The sequence below is a fragment of the Diadema setosum genome, chromosome 10 (assembly GCF_964275005.1).
Source record: "Diadema setosum chromosome 10, eeDiaSeto1, whole genome shotgun sequence".
NCBI classification, from domain to species: Eukaryota; Metazoa; Echinodermata; class Echinoidea; order Diadematoida; family Diadematidae; genus Diadema; species Diadema setosum.
The window spans coordinates 4,325,977-4,347,867 of record NC_092694.1 but is presented as its reverse complement, the minus strand read 5'-3'; the positions used below and the strand labels follow the sequence as shown (position 1 = coordinate 4,347,867).

The 21,891-nt window shown below is 37.0% G+C and overlaps 1 protein-coding gene across 1 annotated transcript in view; it reads right to left on the bottom strand.

The window, feature by feature from the left end:
* LOC140234424 (uncharacterized) overlaps positions 1 to 21,891 on the bottom strand; it is a 101,553-nt gene that overhangs the window by 62,715 nt on the left and 16,947 nt on the right. The window contains exons 5-16 of the mRNA XM_072314469.1: positions 13,410 to 13,523; positions 12,195 to 12,308; positions 11,374 to 11,484; positions 10,665 to 10,775; positions 9,505 to 9,615; positions 7,369 to 7,482; positions 6,758 to 6,877; positions 4,049 to 4,159; positions 2,024 to 2,143; positions 1,075 to 1,188; positions 578 to 691; positions 92 to 202 (exon numbers count right to left, since the gene is read on the bottom strand). Coding sequence (XP_072170570.1) covers positions 92 to 202; positions 578 to 691; positions 1,075 to 1,188; positions 2,024 to 2,143; positions 4,049 to 4,159; positions 6,758 to 6,877; positions 7,369 to 7,482; positions 9,505 to 9,615; positions 10,665 to 10,775; positions 11,374 to 11,484; positions 12,195 to 12,308; positions 13,410 to 13,523 — 1,365 coding nt within the window. The remainder of the gene's footprint in view (positions 1 to 91; positions 203 to 577; positions 692 to 1,074; positions 1,189 to 2,023; positions 2,144 to 4,048; positions 4,160 to 6,757; positions 6,878 to 7,368; positions 7,483 to 9,504; positions 9,616 to 10,664; positions 10,776 to 11,373; positions 11,485 to 12,194; positions 12,309 to 13,409; positions 13,524 to 21,891) is intronic.

Below are 21,891 nucleotides of genomic sequence, written 5' to 3'. Positions count from 1 at the left end.
CACAGGAGTAAATGTCATGAAACTGTGTTTAACATTAGCTGTGATTCATGAAAAACTACTCGGTCAAAGAGATATTGCTGTGTGACTGTACCTATGTCGCAATTGATACCAAGCCAGCCATCGGTACAGGTGCAATCGTAGCCCGGGTTGGTGAGGGCGCACGCCCCTCCGTTCTGGCACGGGTCACTAAGACACGAATCCTCTGTGAGTGAATAAGTTTAGGAGGTCAGCAAATTACCCATCTTTCCAGAGAAACGTTAATCTGTGATAATGACTTCAGAGATCCATCAAACACTGGAGTCAATAACAAAAGTTATTTTGATATCATGGACTTCATCCACCAGAGAAGACATTTATTCATTCATTTATTATTATTACTTCTTTTTCCGGGGGGGGGGGGGGGGGGGGGGGTATGTCATTTGCAACATCATTCATCTTTGGTGAAGGTCACTTTTTTTCTTTTTTTTTGTCATAGATGAATGGGATGTAGATAATTACACACACAAAATGTCAAAGCTTCATAAAGTAGGAAAAAACAGAGGAGTCGGTGCAGAAGAAACTTCTCACTGTGTCTTACCGATTTCACACATATCTCCTGTCCAACCTGCCTCACACGCACAGCTGAAATCTGTCAGTCCAACGTTGGTACAGTTACCCTCATTTTGACATGGATTGGGCAAGCAGACATCATCTATAAAAACAAAATGAAAGAAAAAAAATATGTAAGGTAGAGGGTTAGTGCTCAGCAATCATCATCTGCCACACCAAAATGATGAGTAGTATTCTACAGGGTCTTGTGTGTTTAGACCCTCTGAGAACTGCCGGAGGAATGGGTTAACACTGGTCTCCGGGAGGGTCTTGCTCTTACTCTTACCCCAGCATTTATAGTTATAGGTATCTATTTATACCCACTGAGACGAAAGGGTCAATGTGGGCAAAACATTCTTGTCCAGAGATGAACATACAGAGCGAGATTTGAACCCCAGTCCTTCTGTTTATCAAAACATCCAGTGCCCCATTCACTATTCCACAGTGCTCCCACAATACCACATTAATACAAGTAGCTGTGCTTACCTGCTTGACAAAGTGTTCCCAGCCAGCCAACTGGACACGTGCAGGAGAAGTCGGTGTCCCCCACATAGTTACAGGTGGCCCCATTCTGGCACTGTGTGTTGAAGCACAGGTCCACTGCAGACCAAAGACAGATTAAATTGCAAGTCAATGCTGGTATACCAAAATTGATGTGCCAGTCACTGGATGTATAGAAACAGTTGAGGCTTACAAGCATGTACGTGCATTGACATTCTATATATGAAATGTCTGAAATAGATATGAATGTCTGTCTGTTTGAATGAAAGTATTCATGTAGGGATGAATATCTTATGTGCATGTGCATGTACCCATATATGTATATTCAATACATATGTAGATGACCTGTAATTACCAAAATAATGTAAAAAAATATCTGAACATACAGTGTACCAAATTTGGGGCTTTCTTCTTCTTCTTTTGCTCTTAAAAAAAGTTAAAAATATACACATGAATGTGCAAGTTTTATTCCATTGACAAGGATAACAATATGCTGCATTATAGAATTGATCACTACATCTTACAGGCATAATTTACAATTTGCAGATGAAACAAAAACCCAGTATTAGTACTTTAAAATAGTTCTAAAATGTGAGTTAGAGATAGAATCAACCACTGTAAGAATTTGAATTGGTCAAAACAAGTTAAGTATTGTTAAATATACAAAAAGTGAACAATAGAATAATATAATAAAAATGTTTCTACACTAAACCTTCTACAGTTACGATTATTGAGAAAAATACAGATATATCCTTATATTTTAGGCTTTCATAGTAAAAATCTTATATGATAGGATGTTTTGCGACACAACAGACCTACACATATGCATTAAATATCATATCTTGAAAAATGTTCAAATCACTGTTCCCAAAGATAAACTGGACCTTTGATAGGGAATACAAAAGTAACATAAACCTCTATGACAAAATCTTACCAATTTCACAGTCTGTGCCCCTCCATCCATCAGCACAGGAGCAGGTGTAATTGTTACTCATTTCAATGTACTGACAGGTTGCTCCATTCAGGCAGGGGTTGTCGAGGATACAGGGGTCCTCTGTGAAGTACATGAGAAAAATTGAAAATCATTCAAGAGCAATTCCTCTTCCACTCCCTCCACCATCACTATCAAATATATCTTTGTCTTTCTCTGGGCATCTTCAAGCATTTTACTAGCAAACTGAATCATACTGTACCACGCGAAACTGGGAGCGTTCAAGCCCTCTGAGGAGATACGTTGCAGCATACCTCATGAGCTACAGTGTATTTCTGGACCCACGTCAGAGGGGTCATAAGTTATGTAGCAACACCTTGCCTGCTTTACACATTACATACAGATGTCAACAATAAAAAGAGAATAAAAACTTGGTATTATGACGTAGTGTATGGTATGCATATTCTTCTCATTTCAGCATTTAGGGTGATACAAAGTGTTTGAGCCTTCTCTAGTACAGAACCGTATGGTGAGGTACACATCCTCTCATTTGCTTTCTTTATCACATTCTCTTTTAATTTTTTTTTTTTTTTTCCATTCTGTGGAGAAAAGCGATTAGGCACACAGTATATGCTTTCATGAAAGCACTTGATAACATTTCCTAACACCTGTCTGGACTTGCTGAACAGTGAAAAAGTATGGACTGGTATAAGATTACTATTGTAGTGATAACAAACAAAGAGACAGGTTGAGGAGTACATGTACTGTAAAAGTGGATATTTTTGCACATCTAATTTTTCGCGCTTGGCCGGGTAAGAAGAGTTTCGCTGGTTTTAATTCCGCGGAATCAAGACAACAACTACTGGAACATACAGCACGCAAAAATATTCGCGTGCTTTTATTTTCATGCTAGCTCTTGGTTGCTCGAAATGTGTGAAAATTTCAACACCGCGAAAATTTCCACTTTTATAGTAGTTGTATTTTTTATAGAAAGGGGGTAGACAGAGATACACATATATATTGATATTGTTCTCAAGAACAGGCAGTTTAGAGGATAAAGATGAAGTTCTGGTAGACAGAAATAGACAAAAGACACAGAAATACACAGACCCAGACGGTCAGAAGGTGAAAACCGTGCACAGACTACAAATTACTGTGCATTTCAATGGAACTTATTACTTTTAAAGGGAAAGAGAAACTAAGTACAGCATATGCTCAATAAACACATGGTTTCATCATAATTCCCTACAGCCTCAGGGATGCAGGTAGATATTAAAAAAAAATGTAAGTGATCACAGGGCTGCAGTATATATGTGACTCTGCATCACAAAACAAACGAAAACTCACCAGACAAGGATTTTTAGTTGAAGACAGATTCTTAAAGAGCAGACTCTAAGCTTTAAAATGATGTGTAACTCATATCACATGGACTCCCCTAACCTATCTAAATACTAGAAAGAAAGTGCTTACTCTGGGAAAGTGAGAACTGAGAAAAGAGGCTCTGAAGTACAGGGTCTATTCAAGCGCTTAATAATCTTTACCAAGCCATGCTAGCTGTGCAATGAAAGGGACAAAACACAGGATGTAAACCACTGGAGCAACAACAATGAAGGGATTATCAGATTAAGTTCTATTAACACATTCTACCCATGATTAATCCCAACTTTCAAAGCAGTAGAGTTATCCTTTCGAAAGTTATTAGACCTGAGAGTGAAGAGTGTGTATTGTAAAAGGATTTCAAGAAATGAAAAGGGGACAATAAGTCATACCTGATCATTCTATTCTCCTCCAAAAATGGGTGTAGAAAAACTGCTGAAAACACACTTTCCCATTCATGTTATGATCTCAAACTAAAGAATAATGTAGAAGAAGGATAGCTCTTTCAGAAAATCTGAAAAACTCAAAGTTGACTCAGTTGTCCCATTTCGTTTTGTGATGCACAGTCACTTATATAAAAGAATTAAGCCACAATGTTAACCAAAGAATACAAACTACATGTATCAATGATCACTTGTGCCATGTATTTACCAAATTCACACACTTCTCCAGAGTAGCCATCGGCACAGGTGCATGTAAAATTACTCCCATCTACTTCACATGTTCCTTCATTCATGCAGGGCTGGCTGTTACAGGTATTAACTGCAAGAGAAACACAAGATAGTATGATATTGATTTTGATCAACGTAGGTGTACATACATTTTCCGCAGTAACAGAAATAATAAACAGTAGGTACTCTATATACTACACATATTACAAAATGATGTTTGCACTGTATCACTGAAAAATATCAAGTTGCATGGACTTTGCCTTTTAAAGTATTTTTTAATCATCAGTACTACTTTTGTTGATCACGACAGAAAGAATATTTAGTCATTTTCTTTTTTTTTCTCAATTATTCTTTATAAGATTCAGAAATTACAGTAAAACATGACATTTTTGTGGAATGAAATTCTCGCGAGTTGCCTCTGATATTCAACGCATTTTAATTTTGCAAATCTTGGCACTTGCGAAATTCACAAAATGAAAATATACGCAAATATTCCTTATTTTACAGTACATTTCAATTTATTTCCAGTGAACTTAATAGACCGACAAACTTTCCTATCACTGTTGAATTTAATCCAATGTCATGTACAATTGTATTGACACCTATTAGACTTTGGCAACTGGTTCAAAACTGAATGGGAAAAACAAGAAAAAATATATACTAGATATGAAAGCATTGCAGGACAGTGCTCAAAAAGGCAGACACAGCACAGAATGTGTTCACTTGGAAAGCAAGCATTTTCTCCTTTTTTCTTTCTTTTTTTTTTTTCCTTTCATATGCAAAAGCCAAGAAGAGAAAGGATACACAGGGTAGTAATAGTGAAGGTGCCAACAGGGAATGCACAAGAGGTATACATCGGCAAATGAGATAAGAACATGAAAGAGACAATGCAAAAACAAAACCCCACCCAGGGTACTGCATGACTAAATCACAACAACCATGATACCTTTAACCACATACACATGTAGCAAACCCAAGCCTGCTCAAAGCAATGTAGAAATGCAAGTTAGAAAGAAAGGGCACTAGAATCACAGAGAAACTATTTACTAATGCATGGGTATCATCACAATACTTATGCAGTGCTGAATATTTGGTGGGGGGGGGGGGGTAAAGCTGGTACATTTGTAGTCTCTCTGGTCACGACCTTTGCTGCTACAGAAGGAAAACATGTTTAGCAATCATGTCAAAGCTTGTCACATTTTGTTTTTGTTTTCTGTCTGGATGAGGCCCTCTTTCTTGACAGGCTAACGAAAGAATTTGCAATGAGAGATGGAAAACAAATTGATTTGGGGTGAAAATAATTATGTCAACAGCTCAGTAATCTGCCATCATGAAATACATGCACAAAGTGGCCACATTCTTGCTCTGCTGAAACATAACAAAATGTTGGTGGTTAGTTTCCTGCTCATTATGAAGTCTCTGAAACCCGAGTCCTGTTTTGTGTCTGAAAAATTAAATAAAACACAGCTAAGTAGTATCATTGTCATGCATCACTACTTTCAATTCTGCCAGACCTTCATTTTGTTGGACTTTTCAAATACTAATGAATGTTATGTTGCCCTCAATAAATGATCTTCATAGAGACTGTCATCAATAGATACAATGATATCTAATGGTTTACCACCTGAAGATATTGATTTACAACATCTCCTGAATAATTTTTAATACTGATTACCAATACTGAAGATAGAAATAGTTTTGTAAAGTAGGTCATAAGAAACCATAGAGATCAGCAGTACTAGCTTGCACATAGATTATGTTAATTTCATATTTTCCTGTTATTATTTGATATTTTAACTATAGAAAACATTGTCATCTCTAATGGGACTAATAAAGGACCTTTTAACAACATTCATGGAACGTGTTTCAAGTGAAAATCATTTGACACATCAGCTGATTTTGATGAACAGTGTAACAACAAACAGACAGACAGAATCACAGAAAATTTCTGTCCTACCAAATGTGTGAATTCAATTTGAAAAATATTATTTGAAATTACTAAGTTTTGCATTTCAAAGCAGCAGGTATACTGGTGATAGAACCTACAATACATGTAGTATGGTAAAAATATAAATTGAATGAGATATTTATATAATTCCTATGAAGTATCTCACCCACCAGCACACAGATCTCGGACATATTTTCTGTTATAGAATCGAAACTAAACAGCAGGAGTCATAGCCATTACAGTATAGCACTGTGATTACAAAAATGTAGCAGAAGCAACTTTAAGAACAGTGTTTGAATGCATAGAACACTGTTACCAGGCATTTGATTAACAAAATCATGGTTCACAGTAAATATTATTGCAATCACTGTCATATATGTTCATTGTCATCATTATCTTTATCATCATTATGATATCTAAGTACCTGTCGGCATATTTTGTACAGGTATGATTTTGTCATCACATACCTCATAACTTTGAATGTACATGAACATTTAATATTTGATTTTGTCTTTGTTTTTTTCATTGACTGGCTTCAGATCAGAGTATGATACTACATGATACAATATAATTCTTGCATCTTGGACACATGGGAATAAATAGTATGAACTCTGGAAAATTCTGGGGAAAAAAAAAAGTATGAGCAAACAAAATGTACTACCATGGTAAGTAAGACTGGGGAACAAAGTGTATCGATGATAGATGTACCAAGGACGGTAACCATTCTTCTGCCCTGCTTACCATCTGAACACGTTCTTCCAACCCAATCCCCTGCACATGTGCAGGTGAAGTTTGCAGCTTGATCGTTTGAACAGGTGCCTCCATTATCACAGGGTTGAATGATCAGACAATAGTCAATAACTACAAAGACAAATGAGAACAAGTGACAAATATTTAATTTAATGGTAATAAAAAAAAAATACTGGAAAACAGGTTTTCACCTGCATATATAGCATTAACTGCATGAAAATCATTTTCATAAATGTCTGCAGTGTAAATAATGATCAACATGAATGATTACAGAATTTCTAACTTCATTTTTCAAAGAAATTGTACTGATTAAAGAAAGAGGCTGTAGTCCACACAAAAGGAAGCTTCCAAGACAAAATTACGAATCACAGTATACTCAATAAAAGAAAAAAAACTTCATACTTAATTTAAAATATTTTTGTGACTCAGTCAGGAAGGAGTAAGAAACAGTTAAATCTGTCCAATGTATGGCTTTCATAACATAAAATTGATAGTCTGTAATTTGCAGATGGTTATTAACTATTATACATTAAAAATGAAGGAAAACAATAAAAAATGTTTTCTTCTACGGCACAACTGAATTCAAGGTGCACGTCATTTACCTGTTTCACAGCTGGTTCCGCCATAGCCGTCTGCACAGTCACAGACGTAGGAACTGGTAAAACCGGTGCAACCGAGGGCGCCATTTAGGCAGGGTGATGAGAGACAGGGATCAGCTGCAAAGTTTGCCAGTTTGGGAAGGAAGTTCACATGCTTCAATGTCATGGACTTTGTGGAATCTCGTCATTCCTGCTTTTACATTGTACATGGGCTTTCAGTGATATAAATCCAGACTACATTTGTATTGCAAGAATTGCCTTCACGGACAAAATGGGTTTAATGTTGAGGACATATTAGTATTTGGCATGCAAGTGAAAATTAGCACTTCAATACATTTGTCAGAATTTCACTCATTTTTAGATTTCAATTAGTTTTATACCATCTGCCAAATATCAAATGTCAACAAGCATGTTACATGTAAATGTTATACATGTTGATATGTGAATTGTTGGTAAGGAATGACTGGTTAGTTTTCAGTGGTAGTTAAATGATAGACTTGTATGTGAGAACTGACGACAGAAACCTCACACATATCTGATGTAAGATTGGTCACAAAATAAAATCTATTCAATATATCTCTGTGAGGCACAGCTAAGGATGCAGAAGACAAGAAAAAAAAAATGATTGTCTATTATGTTTATGTTTCACCACGGAAATATGAAAAGAAAATGACATGAAATGTTCTCTCTGCCTGTGGAAAAAAAGGGTAAGTGGGAACTGAGTACGAATGTTTTAAATGCAATGAAAACATACATTTACAAAATGGAATTTCACTGGCATAAACATACACAAGACATTCCAGGTGATGTAAACGAAAGACTTCAAAATGTATGTACGAATGAATATAGAGTGAAGAAATAGGATTCCAGAATCAAAGCTTCCATTGCTTGTCCTGTCTGCAGAAAATGGAAAATGTACAGCATGGGTGTATTTGGTGGTGCATAGGACTGGAAAGTAAAAGGAGACAAATGATATGGAATAGATGAAAATTTTATCAATCTCTACAGTAGAAACACTTGTAATTAATAAAATATTAAATGCTGGCAGTGAGGTGTGTCAGTTACTGTTTACTGCTGGATTCCTGCAAAATGAAACAAATGGGGAGAACAGAAGAAAAAATGATGACTGATTCACAGAAATAGATGGTAGAACTACCAGATGGTGAACTAAGTCACAAAAGAAAACACAGATACTGTATACTGTATGGAGAATGTATGGGATTATATACATTGGAGGGTTCCAGAGATAAATTACAATGAGAACAAACAGCTGCAACTAAAGATATGGATGTGTGAAAAGAGTGACTTCAGCATTCCTGTACAAAATGGAGATATCTGCACTGTAACTGTAAACATGCTGGTTAAGAAAAATGAAATAATTTCAATTCACAGAATGTAGAAGAACTAGAGGATTAAGCCATAGCAACACCAAATATGTCTGATTTAAAAAAAAAAAAGAAGATAAAAAAACACCCATCTTAGAAAAAAATTTCCTTTCTAAGAAAATAACAGCTTACATTTTGAGGGGGGAAAACAACAACCATGATTCTCGCCATGATAAACTATTTCAGTCTACAGACACAGGTACATTCGTAAGCTTAGTGTGAAAGAAAACTTCCCCTTCATGAAAACAGAACAAAACAGCAAGTCCTTTCTCAACCAAAGCCAAAGAGAGAGAGAAAAAAAAAAGAAAAAAAAAGTGGAAAAAAGAAAAGCAACCTCAAACAATAAGCCTGCAGAGAGGATAGAGAGGTGAATAACCACGACAAAGTTTTGCTGCAAATGAAGCCCTTTTTTTATTCAATCCCTCAAAATGTTCTGCAGATATGCTTTGTGCAACACCCAGGAAGTACGAGGTTTTTGAAAAGCAAATAAAGAGAACAAAAACAGGACAGAGCAGCAACAGATGCGATGGAAAAAAAAAATTGACAATCACAACAGCACCATCAGAGCAAGATGTGCAAGCAGATTTGCATTCAATATCTGAAATGCCAGATGGATCTAAATGCTACATGGAACAGCGGTGATTCATTCAGAGTGGGTTTCAGAGAAGACTAGCAATACTGTGATGACTTAGAGTGATTTCCAGTGGACTATTGCCCGGTGCATAGCATACTATCTCCTGCAGGAGAGCTTTACCGATTTCACAAGTGTCACCGATGAATTCTGATGGGCAGCCGCACGAGAAGCCGTTTTGGCTGCCAAAACAAGTTCCTCCATTAGCACAAGGCACACTATTGCAGGGGTCAGCTGAAAAACAAAATCAAGTGTTGTGTGTACCTCTAAGAAATGATGTATTAGTTCAGTCAATATAACAATATGCTGTTGTTCTTTGAACTGTTAAATATCATCAATGGTTTAGTGATGTAATGAAACAATGCATGTACATGTATTAGAAACATACAACAATATGAAATTACAGAGATCAATATCAAAATGTAATTTTTCATTTGTATTTTGTATTTTCAAAAAAAAAAATCTCTGACATCTTTTGGTTAGCTAATCTATCATGTGTACAAGTGAGAACTATAAACTGTACTGTATGTAACATGTCTAAACATAGCCCATTTCAAGTCTACAGTGGTCATACAAGTACAAGTGTAATCTACAATGATAATAACAATCACTATCTTTTTCTCCCTTTTTTTTTGTTTTTTTTAAAGCAAAGTTGAACCATATCATAACTTGTGGTTGAACCATGAATGTAGGAGCAAGTACAGTTCGACCTCGATTATCCGGCCATGTCGGGACCGGCGCTCATCCGGATAAGCGAATTGGCCGGATATGGGAGACACAATGTTAATGTATAGAGCTGCCATCCAAGCTGCCGTCCCAGTGCACTGGCAGCTAGGCAGGTAGCGTACCCTGCAACGGTGGTGTAATCTATGCTACCCTGCGCAAAATTGTAGTCCCTTCTTCACAAAAATAAAGTATATCTTTATGTGAAAATCATACATGTTTTACCTCATTAGATATTGAGAAACCTATCATGCACATCTTATGAAATTAGTGAAATAGATCCATGAAAGTCACCGTTTTCCTCAATTTTTGGATGAAAAAAAAAAGGTCCTTCACTGCGTGAACGCATCTGGATAATAGAGATTTCGGGAGAAAAGGAGGCCGGATAATTGAGGTCGAACTGTACACTCTTGAAAAGACTTGTTATGTAATATTGACATTATTTTCACTTAAAAACAAAAAGAAAATAGAGTCAATGGTGCGTGAACCACATCTCCAAAGAGCGTGCAGTATTATGAGAAAAGTAAAATTACAATTATGTTAATGAGGGAAGTTCATACCGACATCACACAGTTCGCCAATCCATCCAGAACTGCATTCACAGTAGTAGCTAGTGTCATTATTGTGACACGTACCATTCTCAGAACATGGATTACTTTCACACGGGTTAGCTGTAACAGCAAACAGTGGTGCAGAATTTAGTGAGTCACACTGCAATTACAACAGTCTCTTCCCCTTTTTTCTGTCATGCAAATTAGAGTGAACATGCATGCTTAAATTTCTCTGTGCAGTATTATCTTTCTAATTTAATCTCACTTGTCAATCCGTGAATTCAAGACCTCTCATGCACCAAGTATTAAGGTTTTGAGTATGGTCAGTCCTATACGGTAGTTTCACATCTTGATTGCTTTTATAGCAGAGTATAACATGCAGGTTAAGGGGTACTCATCATTCTTATGAGTTCTTAGAAAACATTCTTGCAAAATGTACTATGTCAAGTCTTTATACAATTGCACATAAAGTCTGTTTTCAACTCATACACCTACTGTACACGTAACATCTCACACATACATAGCAATTATTTATAATGTCAGATTAAGTTACCTGATTTATGCAGTTACATGTACAAACGTTGTACTGCAAGTTCATTGAATAACTAGAGGTCAAGGCCAAACTATTCATCCTATACTATTAAAAATGAAGCAGGTCTTAGTACAGTGTATCTGTGCTGTGAATCATAACAAAACAAACAAAAATGTGCATAATTACGTATGTCACACTGCAAGCCATCCCATCCGACGTCACAAGTACACACGTATGTGTTTTCAAAAGTCTGGCAAATGCCATTGGAGTTGCATGGTGAACTAAGGCAAGGATCCACTGCATAAAAACGTGACAGTGTTAAGATGAGATCACAAGTAACGACAGAGTCTGAGGCTAATTTCTTAATCTATCTCATTTTCTTTGTTTTTCATGTTATAATAATATTTATCCTAAATTGGATCAGTACATATCTTACAGTGACCACACTATTTCAAAGCTATTCAAAAGCCTCATTCACATCAAGCCTTGTGTAAAGCCATCGTATTATTTGGACAAATTGGTAAATTGGTAACTTACAGACAAAGGAGTGCGATTACTTAACAATTGTCTCCTAATTCTGCTTACAGAACTTGGGATATGATTTTAAAGTAAATCATTTTTCTTTCTTGGATTTTTCTTTCTTTTTGAAGAATGAAGCAGAAGGAAATAACATTCATGCAGCTCTCAGTGTTAAACAGCTCATCTTCTAACACCTTAAAACAGCCATGTTACCTTATCAAACTGAAGTTCAACCAAAAGTTGAAGAGGATAACATGAGCGAAAACAATTCTGACAAAGCTACATTGTAAAATACATCTGTTTCTTTTCTTTTTTTGAAGTGATAACTCTCACTGTTATTTGATTTCCAAGTACATGTACATTGCTTGAGTAGATTAGAATTGACATAATTTTTCAAGAAATCTAACGAGTCATTTACAATCATGTACACGCTACAAAGTGTAATCACCTAGCAAGGTCCATGTATAAACATGGAAAGAAAGACTTACCTATGTTGCAAGTTGACCCAACCCACCCAGCTGCACATTCACAGGCGTAATCTAATCCTCCATTGGTGTCTATACAGGTTCCTCCATTAAGACAGGGATCTGCATTGCATTGTCCTTGAAAAACAAAAGTGAACATTGGAAAGACACATTTTGTGTACATCCACTTTCATCATCTCATGTGTATTAAACCTCCGGGAAGTAGGATATCGACTGTGATAGGCATGATACGAAACTGAGATCAATGACACAATTCAGCTAGAACGTGTATTGTAATATTGGTTTGAACACACTCACACACAAAAGAGTCCTGTCTAAATGAATTTCCGGCTATGATAGGCCTACATCCATTACCGGTAATCTTACGTAAATTGGTTAAAATTTCAGCCAATGGTGCTTAATTGAAAATGATCAGAAAATATTTTAGCTGTTTTTATTCATGAGCTGCAGTTCATCACTGACTGTTTGTTTACATGTTTGGTGAATATTTTTTAACTTCAGCCAACACAAAAAAGAAGAGATTCTAAAGGAATGTACCGGTATACACCCTTCAGGCAAGGGATGAGGTTTCAACTTTCTTATCGCCAGAAAGTTCTAATCGGTTTAAATTGAGATGGCAAAATCGGCAGGAGTCATTCGTGTTTGGTGACCTCTGAAGCATTACAGCTTGCAAGTGCATTTACTATAAACCATGTTTGTATTGGGTTTTGTTCTGATGTGTTTGTGTTGAAGCTCACCAAGGCATTCTTTATAAGTTCTCATTGTTATCCAATGCACAAAATCCTTAGTTTAAAGGGACCGTACAGTTTTGGTTGACACCTAATTTCAGGTTTCTAACATTTTTTGGTGAGATAATGAGAAACCTCTTATGAAATGTGAAAGAGCATGTAAATCTATGAGGAATTCAACGATTTGACAAAAATTGGTCTTGAAATGGCTGAGATATAAAAAAAGAGCGATTCTAATAAAGTTTGGGACCCACACTTTATTACGATCGCTTTGCTTTACTTTGTTTTTGGAGGTTTCTGTCATCTTGGTAACTCGCAAAATGTAAAAAGCCCAATTCTCATCTCCAACAATACTGTACCATCCCTTTAATATAATACATGGCAAGGGGACAGCTCTAGGACAGTGAGCACCAAAAGGTGGAGCTGTGCGCAATTATTATCATTAACTAGGTTTGTAAACACATGCCAAGATTCATAATAGAATGCTTACCTAGTTCACAGTTGGTTCCACTCCAGCCAGTACAAGAACATGTGTAAAATGTTGGGTTGGTGAAACTGTTGCAAACACCACCATTTTGACAGGGATCGCTCACACAGGCATCACCTTTATCAAGTCATCAAAGAAATGCAGAAAAATATAGTTAATTGTGATTTTAGTGGTAACATAATTTTGACTCACAGCAGGAATGCTTGCAGTTGCACATTATGTACATAGAACTTCTACACACATACCAGCAGAGGGGGAGGGGGGGGGGGAGGGGCAACGAGCACACGCCCCATCTTTATCTTTTGTTAAAGCGAAAGAAATAAAAAGAAAAAAATTAATTTGGTAAAGACGCCCTTTATGGAATTCCTGGATCCATCCCTGTGTAGGATAGCATCCCCAGTATTTGGTCACTTAAGCTTTTTTGCAATATTTTTCAAACTAAAATAATACATACATACATCATATCTACAGCAACGTATGTGAAATATATCAAATTTCTTTAATCTCAACTTTCATTTCGTTAAATATCTCACAGAATTGCACAAAATCGCGAAATATTTCACCTTGAAAATTCCCCAGTATACGGTCATCGGCTCCAGTATTCGGTCACGCGATGTGCGCGTTCAAAGTCAATGCGTGTTCAAGGCAGCTGAAAAACGCGCACGCGCGCTACCTTGTTGGCGCAAAATTGCATCGGGGAAGTTGCGGCGACTGTTGGTGACCGAATACTGGGGCCTCGGCACTTGCATTCAACCCTTGTACATTGGGACACTGTATCGGCACGTACGGACATTTTGTTTTTCTTTTGCGTTTTTGAGGATACCATCACACTCCAAGCTTGCGATAAATGAAAAATCCCGCGAGAGAACGGCGTACTTCTTGATTTTTAGCGCTTTTTCGGTGACCCGTACTCTTAAAACTGGGCCTTATCCGCGCGCGCTTTTGGAAAGTAGCGCCGATTCTGCACTTTTGACGGTAGAATTTGGGATTTTGGATGGATTTTTGGAGGGGGCTAAGGGAGTTTCCTGTTGTGAATGAGTGTGCAAGTATGTGAATTAGTGTGATTTGCATGTGTTGTGACAGTCGAACTTACTGGCTGGTGACTAGTGATAAAGGATACCGGTGCCTGACCGAATACTGGTGCCCTTACCCTACTCAGAAATCTGACAGCATTATAAGCTTAAAAAAACAAGAATGCTTTGGTCATTTGTTAGTACTCACTTTAATACACTTTTAAACATTGTTCCTTCAATGCACTATCAAAATAAAGTTTATCGAAAAGAAATTAAACAATGACAATGATTATCAAGACCCCAAGAGCTGCATTTCAATTGCACATAGTAAGTAGACCATTCTAGGTCTATATGTTTGTTTGTTTTTTGTGACAATCGAATCACAGTCAAGTTTCTTTTATTGACCATCAAATTAATGATGACATAATTTAGGGTCAGGAGGGGCCCATGCACGTGTGTGCTGCAACAAAACACAAACAGTCACACACAGCAGTGCACAGACACTGATCTGAAACAAAATTCAAATTCGTAGTATCGTACATTAAATTCTATGTCATATCGACTAGGATCTCATTCCGACAAGTTCACCACTATCACTAGACTGATGGTACCGGTATCTGTCTCTTCACGGTGGGCTTCTTATCCGACCGACGTTGGGACGTCGATCATGACGATGTACCACGCTGGTTGTGCAGCCCCGGACAGATACCATCGGTCTACTAGATTATCCATCTAGAGTAGACCTAACTGCGACCAGCAGCCCCAACGTACAACGTACAGCCGCAGAGCGGCAGGTCTCCGGGGCTAGAGTAGACCATAGTTCTCCACCTGATCTACTGTAAAAGCTTCAGCGTGGTCCTTTGGAGTGGTTGCACTGATAAGCCTTGCAGCTCTACGAACCTACTGAGGGGGTTTGCGGAGCCAGAGACCATGGTACGGTGTATCTTTTGCAGTGGTGCAACATCCCCCAAACTACACAAAGGGTACACTACTGATTTGACTGAGGCTTTGGACTACAGTATCAAGTATATACATCACACAATATTGAATGTATGGGACTACACCTGACGGGGATCTATTGACATAAAATTACATTTATAATCATTCCGCTGAGTCAAAACGCATAATGATAAGGTTAAAGTATATCCAATTAATATTTCACGAAGCTCAAGAACTTACATCATTAAGACAGGGTACACGTACGTACAGTTACACAATGTACCATAAACATCAGAAGTTGCGAGGCCGAGCCGAGTCGCATGCAGACGAAACAAACGTGTAATCAGAGCTAGCCATGCCCGCTGCCCGGCCGCGATTTTTTTTTCCGTAACCCTAACGCGTCGAAATTGCCAATTGTGGCACTTGAGCAAAGACTATCAGTGTACTACTACAGTTGGTTGCGATACTTGTGTTGCTTTCTTGTATACAGTACATGGTCGTCTGCTAACCACAGATAGAGGGGTATCATTCTGTGCGGCTGGATAGAAATAGAAACGGGGGAGGTATCCTTTTATATATTAAGGAAAATGTTCACTTTAATATCAGGAATGATTTATTTGTAGAAGGTTTAGAACTGATGTGCATAGAAATAAGTCCAACAAAACAGAAGCCGTTTTTTGTTGTATACTGGTATAAACCACCTGATTCATCTGTTGCAGTTTTTGAAAATGTAGAAACTCTGCTTCAGTCCTTGGAATCTACAGGAAATGATGTTATCTTATTTGGAGATTTTAACTGCGATTTCTTTAAAGCTGCACCTTCTTGTCATACTAGGAGACTGAAATGTTTAGCCCAAGATTTTGATTTAACACAATATGTAGATAAGCCAACCAGGGTGACCTCAACAACTGCAACTTTAATTGATGTGTTATTTGCTTCGAATGACAAAGTAACATATTGTGATGTTATTCCCCTGTCATTAAGTGACCACTTTATGGTGGTTTGCTCTCTAGGTAAAATTAAGGTACCTTTTAGCCAACATAAATACGTCAATTGCCGTAATGTGAAAAAGATTGATTTAAACAAATTCAAGACTGATCTGAGTCAAGTAAAATGGGACGATGTTTTGAATGAATCTGATCCTATTAATGCTTTTGATGTATGGTTTAGCAAATTCAATGCTGTGTTAAATAAGCATGCCCCATTGAGAAAGAAAAGAGTTAGACAAAAAGAAACACCCTGGATGAATGCTGATATCTTAAACAAGATTCAAGAAAGGAATGCTGTGAAGAAAAAAGCAATTGCATCCAAATCTGAAGATGATTGGAAATTGTACAAAAAAATGAGAAATTGTGTCACGGATGCGGTACGAAAAGCAAAACGTTTGTATGTATCAGAAAACATTTCGTCTAGTAAAGGAAATTCGAATGCAATGTGGAAATCCATAAGACGTATCTTACCAAAGAAAGTTCATGCAAGCTCTATTCAAAAATTAATCATTGATGGAAATGAAATCACAGGTTTAACAAACATAGCATCAAGTCTCAACAATCATTTTGTCAGTTTAGCTACGAAATATAAGGAAAGTAGAAAATTTGGCAACAACATGAAGAAATACTTGTCCCGGGTTAAATCGACGTTTTGCTTTAAGGAAATATCACAAGACGATGTTAACAAGTGTGTGAATGGTATTCCTAGAAACAAAGCGACTGGTCTGGACGAGATCCCAACTGGTATTTTGAAAGATTCAATAGAGTACATTGTCGAACCTATCACCCATATCATCAACCTGTCGCTGAAAGCAGGCAAAATCCCAAATATTTGGAAACGAGCTCGTGTCACCCCATTACATAAAGGTGGAGATACCTCAAACCCATCTAATTACAGACCGATCTCCGTTCTACCTGTTCTCTCTAAAGTTATGGAGAAAGTTGTTTTCAATCAAGTATATGCTTATCTCTCTGAGAATAACCTCCTAAATAAACATCAGCACGGATTTCGTCCAGGCCATTCCACTCAAACTGCACTTCTTTCATTGACCGATGACATTTCGAAATATGTGGATAAAGGTTATGTCGTAGCGATTGTCACACTCGATTTACAAAAGGCGTTTGACCTGATATCCTTTGACATACTCTTAGAAAAGTTGACTTTCTTTGGATTTGACTCCACTGTTGTGAATTGGTTCGAAAATTATTTTTATAAAAGAGAGCAACTGACTGTGCTAAATGGCAATAGCTCTACCAGCCAAGCAGTTCTCAGTGGAGTGCCCCAGGGCAGCATTCTCGGGCCGTTGTTGTTTATCCTTACGCTAAATGACATATATAAATCTGTTAAGAATTGTTCCCTTTCACTCTACGCGGACGACACTTGTTTATATTTTGCCGCGAAAGACCCAAGAGTATTAGAAAAGGTTATGAATGATGATTTAAAGTCGATGTCAAAATGGTTCTTAGATAATCATTTCCTCCTTAATATAGAAAAATGTCATTTTATGTTGGTCGGTTCAAAGGGATTGTTACGCAAGTTTGAAAATGTACATCTTTCCATTCAAAACAGTAAATTGCAAAGAGTTTCCAAGTGCAAATATCTTGGCGTTATCCTTGACAGCAGTTTAACGTGGACACCCCAAATAGAAGAAGTGAAGAAAAAGACTTTGAAAACGTTTCACGCGGTAAAACGTGTCCGTCAATACCTCGACCAGACAACCTCATTGATACTTTACCAAACATTGATTCAGCCACAGCTGGACTATTGTAGTATGGTTTGGATGAATGGTCATGTTTCCCAACTTGCAAAGCTTCAAACTTTACAAAACAGGTGTCTCCGCTTAATCCTGGGAGTTGATGGTCGCTTCAATAGAGAAGCTCTGTATAATACCACCGATGTTAAACCATTGAAAAATCGACGGGAGATTCAGGCTTTGACAATCATCTTTAAATTGCTCCATAACCTCGCCCCTGATTCACTGTCTTCCAAGATTCAGTTTAGATCTCAGTCTTATTACAATCTCCGAAACGATAACACCACTGTTGTTCTCCCAAAACCACGAACCAATTTTTTAAGAAAAAGCGCACTATATTCAGCTTCTAAGCTCTTTAACGATCTCCCTTTGAGTCTCAGGACAATTAATGACATCAAATTATTTATAACAGAAATAAAGAAAAGATTTGTATGATTGAAACAATTTATATTCAACTTATATCCAAGTGTTAATTTTGTAAAATCAAATATTTGCTCACAGAACAGGTGTGTCAATTCATTTGCCCCCCTTTCGTTTGAAGCTCGTCTGTTATTTTCAAACGTTTAAATCTGTTTGCAATGTGATATTATGATTGTCAATTTTCTTCAAACCTTTATGTATTTCTGTATAATTCTTTTCCTCAATTCTCATTTTGATTTCTTGTGTTTATTGTATATAATTTTTATGTTACACTTTGCATACTTTGTGACTTTTTCACTTTTCTTTTTTTTTTGCGTTCGTATGTAATTATTATGGCTTTTTTTTTTTGTATTTCTCTTCATTGTATGATTTCTATGTTTTTGTTATCATTTCACGGCCTTGCTGAAAAACAGCTTTTAGCTGATAGCAAGCTTTTTACCGTGTTAAAATAAATAAACTCAAACTCAAACAGAATCAGATTAGAATGTGAGAATGGCACGCCGCCTTGTGAACTGTCATAACGACGGCTTTGTGTGTGTGTGTGTGTGTGTGTTTGTGTGTGTGTGTGTGTGTGTGTGTGTGGTGTGTGTGTGTGTTTGTGTGTGGTGTGTGTGTGTGCGTGTTTCCACTTCGCCATCGGCATCGCGTTCTACTTTGCCGTCTGCTTACACTACTGGTATTCCTGTGGTTTTGTTCGCCGTCTGCTGACACTTTTCCTTTGTCTCGCTAGACTTGCGTTGTTAATAATAATGATAAATATCATTTATAAAGCGCTTATTACAATGTTTCTAAGCGCTGAGCGTCTCGATGAAAACATTAGAAAAGAGAAATTCAGTCATGGAGTACAAATTGTTGTTAAGATGCAAACTCGAAGTTTTCATCAATATCTTGCAAAAGTAAATTGGAAATCTAAGCTTGGAATGAATTATGATATAAGTATTACATAGGCCTAGGCGTGCAACTGCAGCAATTGCTATTGTTAACATTGATCATGTTTATCAAGTCACGCAGAATCAGATTCGAAGTGGGCATTAGGTCTAATTGGGTAACATGAATACACTACTTGGTTAATTTGGGTTTATACTTCTCCAACCTCACGATGATTGTGCTTCAAAAAAAATGATTCAGAAAGGCGTAGTAGGCTCCTTTTTAGTTCAGGTTCATGTAGATCAAGATATATGATTAAATTCTCATGCACTAACATCCAAGATGAAGAAGGGGGAGGGAAGAGAAGCTGGGGGAGAGTAATCATTGATTTCGATCGATAAAATCTCTATATTAATATATTAATTCAATCAGCTTTATATAGGCATTTTGAAACAACATAAAGCAAACAGCAACTCATTTTCATTTAAAATTCTAATATCATCACGTACGGTTTGAATTGATCTATCAATATAAATATATATGTCTATATTTTTTGATGTTCACTTTATCATTGCCAACCCTATAGTTCTCCTCATCAAGTACCTCGTTATCTTTACCAAAACGACCATCAGTGAAGGAAACCCAAACCCAAAGAGAAATGTGGATTGAGTGAAAGCAGCAACATTAGTAAAACACATCAGTGACAGTTAAAGGACAGTTAAAGGAAAATCGCGCAAAGATGCAAAAGTTATGCATTTTTGACGTTCTTGATGGGGTGCTGTTCGTTATTCCGAAGGTTCGCTATTCCGAAGGTTCGTTATTCCGAAGGTTCGCTATTCCGAAGGTTCGTTATTCCGAAGGTTCGTTAATCCGATACACACAAATTCCCTATACCTAGAGGTTCGTTAATCCGAAAATGAAAAAGGGTTCGTTAATCCGAACATTTGTGGCGTTATTCCGAAGATTTGTTAATCCGAAAATGAAATTAGGAATAACGAACCTTCGGAATAACGAATCTTCGGACTGATGAAGAGCCTTCGTAATAACGAACCTTTGGAATAACGAGCTGTAACCTTCTGATGTTGGTACAACTGGATAAGGGGATACTTGAGTTCATGATATCATGTGTGGACAACAACATAAAGAAAATATAAAGAAAATCATAAAACATGTTTTCACTATTCTTGCGTATGAAGCAAAGAACATTTGACTATAAAAACCGCTTTCAGAAAGTAGGGGGAATGATTACTGTCTTTAACATAACTTATGTCAGTATCAATTAAGTTGATGGAATGTGTATTTTTCATGAAAAATGATTTCTTTGTGGAATTCTCTTCATGTTTTCTTTACATTGTTGTCCACACATGACGTCACGGACTCTCCTTATCCAGTGATTACAACACCAAAACTATAAAAATGAATAATTATTGCATCGATTGTCGGATTTTCCTCAAACTTTCAATAATGTTGCTGCGTTCACTCAATCCATATTGCTCTTTTGGGTTTTGGTTTCCTTTAATATCAAGCAATCATCACTACCATCATTGCTTCAATTAGATTATAAAACTGAGGGATCGATCACAGAAAAGTTCTGTGGGATCGACCATAAACATTGTTACTATCATTTCACAACTGGATATCATCTTATCATCATCATCACCATGATTGCTACTCGTATTACCATCGTATACATATTACCACAAGCAATCTATCCTCCACCATATTGCATTATCAATACTTTTTTTTTTCATGTCACCAATCCATCAACAACTTCACGAAATCTCTTGCATATTTTCAGCTTCATCTTTATCATCAGTCTAAATAAGCATTGCGACTATCAATATATTCCTACTCGATCCCTCCCTTCAATGCCCACATGGCCTAGCACCCTTATTGTAAGTCGATTCAATGAAATGATGAAAGATAAATGATTGAATATTAAAACACTGATTTGTTTGTTTGTTTGTAAGAACACTAGCCGCATTCACACGTGTTAGCTGGTTACCGAGTGCGCTCCAAAACTCGAGTTCTTGTTATACTCGTAACTTTTTATGAAACTTCCATGATCGATATATTATAGAAACAATCACCTGGTATGAGATTCCCAGGTGGGTTCATGAGTTTATGAGTAATACACATTTGTGGAAGCGACTTGAAACGATCGTGTTATAATGTGTTGTTATTTGGCACAAATCAATTTCATTTATTCTAATGGTGAAGGATAACCAAAAGAAAATTAATCTACCCGATATTAGTCAAATTTAAGGTCTTTTCATTAAGTTGGAACATCAAACATCTGTTCAGAGTCACAGACGCTACTTACGCGTTTTTATAATATGCATTTATAGGAAACTGATATATCACTATACGTTTAAACGATGATAGCCATCATATTATGACGTCCTATATAGCTCCATACCAAGCCTGAACAAAAGTACGGAATCTATCAGCAATGTTGCAATGTGTGTGTGTGTGTGTGCGTGTGTGTGTGTGTGTGTGTTTT